This window comes from Zea mays, chromosome 1 (genome assembly GCF_902167145.1).
Source record: "Zea mays cultivar B73 chromosome 1, Zm-B73-REFERENCE-NAM-5.0, whole genome shotgun sequence".
NCBI classification, from domain to species: domain Eukaryota; kingdom Viridiplantae; phylum Streptophyta; class Magnoliopsida; order Poales; family Poaceae; genus Zea; species Zea mays.
In genome coordinates, this window is record NC_050096.1 from 18,163,849 (window position 1) to 18,176,069 (window position 12,221).

The window sequence follows — 12,221 nt, forward strand, 5'->3', positions numbered from 1 at the left end:
TATATGCTGACCTCTGCAGCAAAGTTTTGATGACATAATGCTGACTTCCAAAGCATAATGCGAATAGCTTCATGCCAATTTTTTCAAGCAAAAGGAAGACCTTCGAATGGATTATCCTCAAAAAATCCATTTGAAAGTCGGGGGCTACACCCATTGGGTGCACCTCCGGTGCACCCCATGGAGTATCATTCTAAACCGATATAGCGTCGACTTCTAAGGCGTAGAGCAAGATTGAAAAGACCAATCCTCAACCGAGATGCAGGAGCGCGAATGGAGATAACCTTTGGAAGAAGACCTTCGAGTAGATTATCTTCTAAAATCTACTCAAAGGTCGGGGGCTACACCCATTGGGTGCACCTCCGGTGCACCCAATAAAGTCCAGAATCTTACAATCCAAATTGCCGACCTCTAAGGCACAAGCTCAAAACTAAACTTCGGTCGAACGAGTGATCAGAGCAAGAGTAGGCAACAGGAAATTATTTTTCGGACCTTGGATCTTTGAGTAGATTACCTCTAAATCAACTCAAAGATCGGGGGCTTGTGGGGGATAGATATCCCCTGGGTCCACTAAAGAAGTAAAAGGCCTCACGAAAGGCCCGAGGGCCCAATAATTCGTAAGGTCATTCTTTCGTGGGCCTGGGGAAAGACAACCAACAAAGAAGAGAAGACGTGAGACCAGATTGGTGCAAGCCCGGAAGGCCCACATCGTCGAACGAGTAAATCGCAACGGAGACCCGACTTTCCCGCGCTGAAGCCCCCATGCAATGGAGCCATGCGAGGATAAGTCGGCGAGGGTTACGTAGGGATAAACTCAGGAGATTCACTACCTTTCAGCTACTTGTTGTTATCATATCCACGTGTACTGCCCCACGGTCGAGTATATAAGGCCTAGGGGGCACCCCTTCAGAACGATCGACCCTGTTTGACACAGCCACCCACGTAAAACTCTATGCGCCCTCTATCAGAGAACCCTCTTGTAACCACGCTCATATACTCACCAGGACGTAGGGTGTTACGCACTTCTAAGCGGCCCGAACCTGCAAATCTTGTCCATTGTCCCTCGTGCGATCGGCACGAACCATTTTGCTACAGTCGTTGACACCGTCCTACTCCTAAAAACACCTTGAGGGGCAACCCCGGGTGTGCGGTCGGACCCAAAACACCGACAATCCGCGCCGTCAAGGGCCGTGCCCGCGCGTCGGAGGCCGCGCCTCGCTCTCGTCGAGGACGGGGGCCGCCGCGCCGGGGTCGGGCCGCCGGCCACGCGCCCGTGCCGTGACCTCGCGCCGCCGGGGCTGAGCCCTGCGCTGTCCGAGGCCGCGCCGCGACAACACAAAGAAGTTCACGCTTACTCCGCTTGACCTCCTGTGCACGGAGAAGTTTGCGCCTGCTCCTTCTGGATCTGAATGAACTCGAGGTCGGGTAGGACAGAGACAGCGCCATTGGGGAGGCCACCAAACGGGTTGGGGGCGTCCTCCTCCTTGACGAACGCGGTGACGGAGGCGGAGACCGAGTAGGATGGAGGCGGCGCCATTGGCACATCGAGAGAGACGAGGTGTTGCCGGTTAACCGCGCGTAGGGAGGCGGACGTTGCGGGCGTAGGGAGCGGCATGGTGGCGGGTGTGCTGTAGTGGCGCCGGTCGGCGGGGTTCGCGGCGGGCGCGTGATCCACGCGCGTAGGGTTTCGCGGCGGGATTCGTAGCGGGCGCGTGATCCGCGCGCGTATGGAGGGGAATCGTGGTTGGGGGAGGGGGTGGGGGCGTGCGCGTGATCCGCGGGGTAGGGAATCGGCGGGGGCAGTCTACACTGTAGACTTAATAGTTAGTAGAGATATTGATAAATACCACTACATTATTTGAACACGTGTTTAGAATCTAGAGATCATTGTAACAGCTAAATTTAGTTGATGGATTTTAAACGGTCTAACAAAAGCCTCAGCTAGCTGGACTCCTAAGTAACAATTAATTCATTAGCTAGGTTGGCACGGTAAAAATCAGCTAAAACTTCGCAAATAGGCAATATTTCTCTTATCCTTTCAACACAAACCATTAATTTAGTCGGCGCTCGCCTGACCTCATCGCTCGTCCCGTCGTCCGTAGAAGGCTAAGCTCGTTTGAACTGTCATTACTTCACAAAAACATCGCCACTTGGTCCTTGTTCGACGTGCAAGCTCCTGGTAGGGCGGCCAGCGCGCCGCTGACTCATGCATCCTTCTTTCCATCATGCCCCGATTGATAGGCCTAGGCATTCGGTATTATTGGTTTATTCAGTGCGGTTTATTTGGTGTCAAAAAATGTTGGTGTTTAGAAAATTGAAAGCAAACATTTTGTTCAGAAAAACAAAAATTGCACAGTTTGGTGTTTGGTTTTTCTGGTTCAGTGTTTGGTATTACCACAATCACCAAACAACTAGCAGTTTGAAACTGCAAACATAAAATTGCATAAAGAACATACTGCTAATTCATCAACAAGTACTTAATAAAATTGCATAAACAATTTAGTGTTGAATAAGAGCAACTAACACATAGTTCTTAAAAAAATATAATGATGAGTCTATGTAGAACCTTATGACAACTGCTTGTTGGGCTTCAAGAGGTAGGTTTGCTACATTTCGGTTTTTGGTATTTTGGTGTATGAATATTGAAAATCACACCGAACACCAAATAGAGCTAAAATCTAAACCACACCAAACACCAAAAACCGTACCTAACCGAATAAACCACAAATTTCGGTGTATGGTGTTCGGTTCCGTACAATTTTTGGTGTTTGATATTTTTCTCCCACCCCTACCGATTGATAGATGTGACAATGATGAAAATTATATATCGAGGCTGTTAGTTTATTTTTCTCAAGAACAAGATGATGAAGAATAAGGCACGAGTGAGTTTTTGTGATAGCATTGTAAATGCTTTGTTCAACACGCTAGGCTAGGATGAACATTAAGGTTCCTATTTCTTTTTTTAATTTAGTTCAATTTGTATCACTGTTTGAGAATTTTGTATGAATCTATATTTTTTATGAATTCATGTTACCTGTGAGTCTGTGACACAGTTTGGAGTATGAAACATATTTTGTTTTTAAAGAAAAATGACAGAAAAAAGACTTAGGGACACTATAGAAAACCAGTAGGTTCAACCTACCTATTAACTGAAGATTTTAAACAGCCTCTAGCTAATAGCCATTCAGCTAATAGTTAGTTGACCCATTCCATATAACAATTTGTTAGTTGACTAATTATTTGCTCTAATTGGCCACACTATTCATTACCCGATCAGTTTATCGTGCATCGTCCATGCGTCCATTTTGTGTCACCGTTGTATCGTTGTATCGCACTGCACCATTGCCTTCACCATCCATGTTGTTGTTAATTTGTCATCCTTTTCTCATCATCCGTTGAGAGCACCTAGAGGGTGTGAATAGATGGTCCTACAAAGCTTAACTCAAACAACACAAACTTGGTCTAAAATATGAGTTAGAGTAAATTAAAACCGAGTTTGGGAGCAGAGAGAAAGAGAGAAGTTCCTTTCACTTGATCGCTCTATCACGATTTAATTTAGACTTAGAGCAATATCACAAATGAAGAATTGGAACGATAAAGAGATAAAATTGCAATGAAGTAAATGGCACAAGAGACACGACAATTTTTATCTTGTGGTTTGGTCAAGCGTAATATGCTTGCCTACTCCATGTTATGATGTCCCAATGGACGAGGGTTGCACTCAACACCTCTCAAGTGATCCAAAGATCAAACTTGACTACTGATTCTTCCTTATATCTCACAATATCTCATTTGTGAGGAATCTCCACAAGTTGGAATCTCTCATGTCTTACACAAGAGATCACAAACAAAATCGAAATAATGGAGGGAGTAGAATACACACACAAGAGCTAATGTAGCAACAACACACACAATGCAAAAAAGAGAGCGCAACAACAAAGCGACAGAGTAACGACTCAGAAAATGCGCTTAAATCTCTCTCAAACACTTCGAATGCCTGGTCGCGGAGCCTCGGAGTTGTAGTGTGCTCAATATGCTTGGTATGCTGGTAGAGTCGCCTATGAGCCTCTTTTATAGCCCCAACGGGCTAAGGAGCCGTTCTCCACCATTTGGAAGGTTTTGATTTCCTTCTGTCCACAAGCACACCAAACTGTCCCTGGTGCCCCTTCCAGCCTTCCTGCCCGTTGCCTGCTGACGTGTCCGGCACTGATCACGACGCCGTCCGTTGCGCAGCTTGAGAGTCGTTGGCCGCATGGCGTACCTGTCTACCTGACATGTCCGGTGCACACCGAACTGTTCAATGATTTTTAACCAGCGGGTTCGAGGAATTCCTGAGAGCGATCAGTTTGGGCCAGCCGACCAGGGCAGCACCAGACATGTCCGGTGGTGCCCGGTTCCAACTTCCTTTTCTTTTGTGCCAAACTTCTTTGTCTTCTTTTGGCTCGACTTTATGATGATTCCTAGCACTTAGACAACACATAGTTAGCAACAAAAACAATTGACTAAGAATTATAATCATTTTTTCACTTTGTAAAATAATAGTTTGCAATATATTCAAACTCAGTCCAAATGCCACTTTACGTGCACATAGAAGTTAATAGCCAAATAGCAGTGCAAGGAACATAGCATAAAGTAAGTGCAACTTATTTAAACACTTAAACTTCTTGTTTTTGTGGTTTTGTCTAAAGTTGCACTTTTTTGTCCTTTAATCCAACTCATTTAGACTTTGTATCTTCAATTTGCTCGAATTGAACCTGTGCTTATGCTCATACAAAGATGGTTAATTCGTAGTCTTGTGTTGAGCAGTTAATCACCAAAACACTTAGAAATGGCTCAAATTACATTTCTCTTTCATTCATCGCGCACTCCAACTGGCCTCATGCCACCGTCCGACTTCTAAGCGTCATACTACACCGTATATTTTACATATAGAAAAAAATAGATGATTATTCATAGAAAAATTGTAGTGTAGTAATATGTAAAAATGTATATTTTTTGAAAATATAATAAGGTGTGAACACTAATATATACAAATCGACACAAACTCTTAACCCAAAATCCTAACCTAAGCTCAACGTAAACCTCTAATAGCCCAAGCTCAGCGCAAATCCTAACCCGAGCTCAGTGTGAACACTAACCTAAGTTTGACGCAAAGCCCCTACCTCGAGCTTAGCACCAAACCCCAAGGTTGTCTTAGGTGGGTAGTGTAAAGTAGAGGATATGTAACTGTAGATAACATTGTTTGACACTGTTTACAGAGTCAAGTTTAAAATAGAAGATAAAATATGAAATAAAATAGAATACCTGATGGAGATGGCCTAACATCCTAAACATGACATGAAATTATAACTCAAGCTCTGGGCAAAATCTAACATAAGCTCAGCACAACCCGTAACCCAAGCTCAACATAAAACTCTAATTTTATATATGTGTGATTTTTGTCAAGTTCAACAAAAAATAGAGTGATTTCGTTTTAATTATCAAACCCAGAATTGAAATGGATCTATTTTACATCCTGTGTGCAAGTACTAGAGCCGAGGTCTCACGAGTAGCAGAGAACCAGTCACGCCCTCAAGTCGTGCTTGTGTGCAGTTGGAAAGCGTGATAATAGGCGCCAAACAATAATTTGGATCTGTATAGGGCGTGACAACGGTTATGTTTAGGGGCGATAACATATATCACACGATCGTGATCCATCGGTAAAAAAGTTAGAAACGTTATTATTATTCACATAAATGAAGTCCTAAACGAAATTTCCAGTTACGGTTTCATACTTCCATAGTTCCATCACTACTAGCTCCACTTCCACCCGAGACCTAAAACGAAAGCAGGGGCAAAACAGTCATTTCCAACTGCAAAGTCTCAGGTTTTCTTTGGGCACCAAAACCAACCTACATCCAACTCATTTTTGTTTTGCTCCTTTTCTTTTCGCCTTCCTTCTTTTTCATTCCCCGCTGCCGCTGCGGCGCTGCCTGCCTCTGCCCCTCCCCACCTCGCCTTTTTTTTCCATTTCTTTTTTCGTTTTCCCATTTTCCGCCGTGGATTCCCATGGTCACCACCACAGTGAAGTCCCGACCGCCGCATGCTTCCTTCGCCATGAGCGGCGGCCGCCGCCGCTCTTCGCCGGTGGCGCCTTCCTGCTCCTCCGTCCCCGGGTCAGTTCCACTCCTCGAACCCCCGTCCTCATCCTTTTCTCTCTCCTTCTTGCAATCCTGAAGCGAAGGAAACTGCTCTTCTCTCTGAACTCTGAAGTGGTGGTGCTGGGTGGTTTAAGCTTGATCCATGCTTCAACTGATTAAAAGCATCGATTTTTTTTTTCTGTTTAGACTATTATGTTTTTTTAATTTTATCCTGAGGTTTTGTTTGCCGATAAGCTGCTATTCGTTACCACTTACCATATTCGGTGATCAACTGCAGCCATGTGCTGATTCTTTTGAGGCCGCCGCGTGTTGGGTTTCTTGCAGGCGTTCGTTGGTTCCGCTATGCTGCTTGATCTTGGTGCTCCTTTCTTTCTCCATGTCGTCGTCCGCGGTGGCGGCGGAGGATTGCGTTGAGGATAGTGACGGCGCTGATGGCGACGGTTGCTGTCTCAGCTTCCGGGATGTGTGTGCCGACCGGAGCTCCTTCTGCTTCTCGTCCTCGGTGGCTCAGATGTTGCTTGCAAGCGAGGACGCCGCCGAGGCGCCGGATTTGGAGCTGCCAAGGGGCTGGGAACCGTCGTCTCTGCCATTGTCCTTCCCGATGTCCGGCGGCGGAGGCATGGTAACTTGCTCTTCTGTTGACTCGTCGCTCACACGGGCGCGCGATGGATTGGGACGAGGTGACGACGCTAGAGCGAGGTATGACGTCGCGTCATGCCAGGCGCCGCTTGTGCCTGACAATTGGATGCGGGCATCTGCTGGGGTGCCCATGGAGGTGGAGGGCCCTGCCACAGATGCCGACCCGAGTGGTCTTCAAAGCCCCTTGTCGATGAATGTGGAAATTAACCCCCCGGTGCTGGATTGGGGCAGGAGCGACTTGTATGCTGCAACCAAGGCCAACTTGACCGTGGTGAATTTGAACAAGAACAGTGCCCTGCGTCTGTATGAACCCTTCAGCACTGACCCCCAGTTTTATGTGTATGGTTATGAGGATCTGGAGCTGCAGCCTGGGGAGAACGCCACAGTCACCTTCGTTTTCTTGCCAAAGTTGTTAGGCTCTTCATCAGCTCATCTAGTTGTGCAGACAAATTTTGGCGGATTTATTATACATGCAAAGGGCATGGCTGTCAGTTCACCCTATCAGATACTGCCATTGACAGGGATAGATGTTCTTATAGGTGGACAGCTAGAGAGGAACTTATCGATATACAACCCATATGACGATACTCTCTATGTTGAGGAAGTGTCTGTTTGGATGTCTTCATTGGAGAGCACAAGGTATTCTTCTCACCTTGTCTGCCAGCTGGGCCCCTTTGATGGAGCATTGGAGCTATCCTCTTCACGTAGCAACTGGTATACAGCAAGCAGTGAAGAATTTAGATGGCCAGTGGTCAATATCAGGCCTAGTGAACAATGGGAGGTGCTTCCTTCAAAGAGGAACACTGTGATTGAGTTAAAGCTGCAAGCTGTTTCTGAAGGCAAGGTGTTTGGTGCTATCTGCTTGAAACTGCGCAATTGCACTCTTAGTACGACTCATGCTTTTGTGATACCTATTGAGCTAGAGGTGCATACACGAACTTACTATGATTCCAGTGGCTTAATTGCTGTCACATTTGAGCATGTATGGACTTGTGATGAAACTGGGCCGATCTTTTCGCTTTCCTTACGGAATGATGGACCAAAGTTACTGAGGATTATAGATATTACTGAGCATGCCATAAAGGGCCCAATGATTTTTCAGGTTAAATACCTGAATGGATTAATACTCTACCCTGATACTGTAACAGATATAGCTTTAGTAAGATATACTTCTTCAGTTACAGAGGACATTTCATCTGACAGCTGCAATATAGTTGTAGAAACAAATAGTACCCTTGGTAGTTCAATCATAATACCATGCAAAGATTTAGTGCGCGCATCTGAATCCGTTGGACCGTTTGCCAGACAAGTATATGAGGAAGATATCTCTGCTAATGCAAGAACAAGAACATTGGGCAGCATGCTGCAAGTAAAACACTCGCATCATGTGAAGGTATTCCTCCTTACACTTTTTATTTCACCAAGAAATAGAACCCTCATTGGTTACAATGCTACCTTATGCTGTTTGATATGGAGTAGCTATACCTAGGTCACTGTATTGTTCTTTTTTCTCTTTCATTTCAATCCCACATAATCCATCTCATGTAGCTTCTGTTTGCCTGTGATTCCTTCATCCTGTAGCATGAAACTGCATGGTGTCGAGTTTATGCTTAAATGCAAGTAATTGGTATGCTAGGCTTACTCATCCGGAGCTTGCTCCTTGCTGTATATCGATTATTGGCTAGAATATGTTGAATAACTAGCCCTGAGTTTGAGGCTAGCTTTTGAACCTGCTTTTGATTTTTGCAAAAGCCAAAAAACAACCAAAGAGGTGAAAAATAACAACTGCTTTGGCCCATAAGCTGCATTTAATTTAGTACAAAACTGAAAGCAGCTCACCCTACTTTTGCCTACTGTGAAGGTGGGCAACATTAAAAAAATTACCCACCTGACACTGGTTATGACGATATCGACCCATTTTTCTTCTTATTTCTCGTCTCTGGCCACCACGACTCCTTTCCCGTCCCATGCGACATCTCTAGCCTATGGCGGTGCTCCTTCCTATCCGGCGCTCGTCTCTAGCGACCTGTCCCTCTTTAATCTCCCCGGGCAAGGCCATCCCCTTGAGCATGCATGGCTCCGGCCCCTGCCCCAACGACGGGCATGACCTGGCCACCGCGCGGGACCTCGGCTGTCACGAGGGCAAGCGTGTGAGTGCGACCTCGACCGAGGATCTATCTAGAGTAAGAAGATGAGGCTGATGGACTGGGTCTGCTTGTCACTGAGAAGCTGATAGCAATTTTTTCAAAAGTCACAACTGTTGAACCAAACAACTTTTAGCTTTCGCAGTCCTTAACCCACAACCGCTTTTCCATAGCCCACAGCCACAACTGCGTTTTCATAGCATACAGGTCACAACAACTTTTTCAGAAGCCACAGCTTAAGCAAGCACAACCTGTCTCTTATCAGTTATCTCTAAAATGGCCCGATGTTTTTAGTGAAAATGTTTTTAAGTTCTTTTTTTATCCTGCTACTAGTAACAGATTACTTTGGCCTTGAGATTGATCCCTATAGCTGTATATAAACAGAGTACCTTAGTAATTTAATTCATGTTATCTCGCTGTTCGAAATCGAACTTTATCTTCCAATTGTCTTCATTTTTTTGTCATCCTTGTGCTGAAGTGCTGGCAGCTGTTTAATTGCTTATTTCAGTTGGGTATACATCATTCTATACCCTTTGCTTGTAAATCTGCTGATGTAATCTCATAAAATTATTTGCAGCCAATGGTCAGGAAAGCAGTCAAAGCTGATGATAGAATGCTTAAACAATGGAAATCTCATGGAACAAGTGATGGGATTTCTGTTCTTATGGATCATGAAATGATGTTTCCCGTTGTGCAAATTGGTTCACAGTTTTCTAAATGGATAAAAGTCCATAACCCAAGCCTGGAGCGTGCAGCCATGCAGCTGATAGTGAACTCCGAGGAGATCATTGACCAATGCAAAACTGTAACTGATGTATGTGAACTCACATTCTCAAGCAAATCTCCAGAGGTTAACTCAACTGAGACTAGATTTGGTTTCTCGTTAGGTGATGCAGCAATCACCGAGGCCTATGTCGATCCTTCAGAGACTGCTTTGCTTGGTCCTATTGTCTTCCGTCCCTCGAATCACTGTATGTGGTCAAGCATGGTTTTGATCAGAAACAACCTGTCGGGTGTGGAGATGCTGCCTCTCCGGGCATATGGTGGGCGACAATCTATTGTCCTTCTAGAGGAATCTGAGCCTGCTTGGAAGCTAGAGTTCAGCCTTGGGTCCAATGTTCATAATAAATCAACGATGACCAAACAAGAGATCCCAAGCTCTTTGTGCAGTCAACAGCTAACCAAAGAGATACATGTTAAAAACAGCGGTGACCTTCCTCTACAAGTGACAAAGGTTAAAGTTTCAGGAGCTGATTGTGGTGTGGATGGATTTACCGTGGACAACTGCAAAGGATTTAGCTTAGCACCGAGTGAATCAATAAGAATGCTCATTTCTTTTCAAGCTGACTTCTCTTCAGCTATGGTTCAGAGAGATCTTGAGTTGGTCATGACTACTGGCATCTTTCCGATCCCTATGACTGCAACAATTCCGGTCTGCATGCTTAACCAGTGCAGAAAATCTTATCTCAGATCTGCCCACTGGAAGCTGTTGGTAATCTTGTTTGGAGCTTTAGCACTGCTTATTCTGGTCTTTGTCCGTTATGCCCCAGATTCTTTGACAGTGGGCTCTCAAGACTATATCAAGATTGATGACAAAAAAAGTGCCATTTTCGAGGAGAACAAGAAAAGTACCATTAACAAGACCCTTTTCCTTAACCAAAGCAGCAAAAAGTCCAGGTTAGTTTTGACCAGTTCCTCTACCTTTTCCCAAGTCCATTCCAATTTGACATTTATTTGAGTTTGATCATTTGTGGTTTGTGCACAGGACAAATAAGGAACACAAAAGAACTGAAGAAGCTGTTGCTGAGAAGTACCCTGCCAGTGTTGTTGATAGCTCAAAGAGAGCAGATGACAAGAATAAACCTGATGAACAACTGCACACAACTTCGACGGTATCCGTGTCCCGAGGTAATCCAGTGGAAGATAAGGCCTCAAGAGAAGCTCCGCAGACCAGTGAAAACCTCACGATCAGGATTGCTCGAGACAAAGGGAAACGAAGGAAGCGGAAAGTTGGTGCAGGACTGGCAGGGAAGTTTGAGGTTTCTAGCAGCCACAGCGGGAACTCAACACCGTCTTCGCCATTGTCGCAGAGCTCAACCCCGAAACATGGCTGGTCTTTTTCTGGGGCGCCATCAGAGCCGAAGCATGAAAACAAAGTCGAGAGCAGATTCGATGTCGAGGCAACGGCATCACCAACTCGCGCTAATCATGAGAAGAAGAAAACTTGGTCGCAAGTCGCTAAGGAGCAGCCTCGCTCTCGTTCAGCCTCACCAGGAATCACATCACCACCTCCAAGCCCTGCAGTGACCGCCCCCGTCGCATGGCGCTCTCCGTCATTGGCCCCCACGTCTTCACCGACAGCTCCACAGTCTCGTGCTCCTGGCTCCAATCTGGTGAAAGACAAGGCTGTGAAGAGAGACGTGGGTGCTGCTGCGGCTGCGGCTGCGCCTTCCCCGAAGAAAGAGTTCACCTACGACATATGGGGAGACCATTTCCCAGGAAACCTGCTGGTGGTCGCAAGGGAGGCCGCGCCACGCAAGATGCCTGACGCTTCTGAAGGCGCCTCCTATAGCTTGTTTGCTAGAGAGCCCCAGACCCTCATGATGAAGCCATCATCATCTGCACCGCCGCCCATGTCTCGCGGCCGCGGTTCGCCGCCGTCTCATGTAGCATCTGGTTACGGAATAAAATGACCCTGAAAGCTTAAAATAATTTGACCCTGCGTCTTGCATGCATTCATGCGCGCTCCGTTTCTACTAACCGTGCATCCTATCCTAACACGAGGCAGGCTGACGGCGCACATGTAAAAAAAAATTATATAAAAGCTGAATAAAGTGAAGCACGTTAAAACTGCACTGAATTAAACGGTGTGAATTGAGCAGTAAAGATCTGATTGCAACGTCGAGAAACCAAAGGTCTGATTACATTTTGCTTCAGGTGAACGCGATTCAAAGAACGGAACCGACCACACATGATTAGGCTTTTCAGCCTAAAAGATTCTAAAGTGTCATCATGTCTCATCTCGCTATCATCTGCAGACATGAGGGCAATTATGTTCCTGTATAAAGCAGGAGAGGTGCTTGATGCATGCTAGTGGGTGCCTCGTTCGTTAAAAGCCTAAAAGGATCTCTAAGAGGTCCCAAAAAATGACTCCTAATAACCAGTTTTTAGTAGCATTTCAAAAAAAATCGTGGATAAAATTTTAACTCCTTTTCCAATAGTTCCTTTAAAAATAGATCAAACATATTTTAAACTAGAACAAGCCATCCTTTGGCTTGAACCTACATCACCATTAAAGTCT

At 45.5% G+C, this 12,221-nt stretch overlaps 1 protein-coding gene across 1 annotated transcript; it reads left to right on the top strand.

Annotated features, from left to right (window-relative positions):
- Nucleotides 1–5,894: 5,894 nt before the first annotated feature.
- Nucleotides 5,895–11,674, top strand: LOC103631819 (uncharacterized). The gene is made up of 4 exons (XM_008653534.3): nucleotides 5,895–6,152; nucleotides 6,462–8,169; nucleotides 9,498–10,597; nucleotides 10,686–11,674. The coding sequence occupies exons 1-4, from the start codon at nucleotides 6,046–6,048 to the stop codon at nucleotides 11,611–11,613; spliced, it is 3,843 nt and encodes a 1,280-aa protein (XP_008651756.1). The 5' UTR covers nucleotides 5,895–6,045; the 3' UTR covers nucleotides 11,614–11,674.
- Nucleotides 11,675–12,221: the final 547 nt, after the last annotated feature.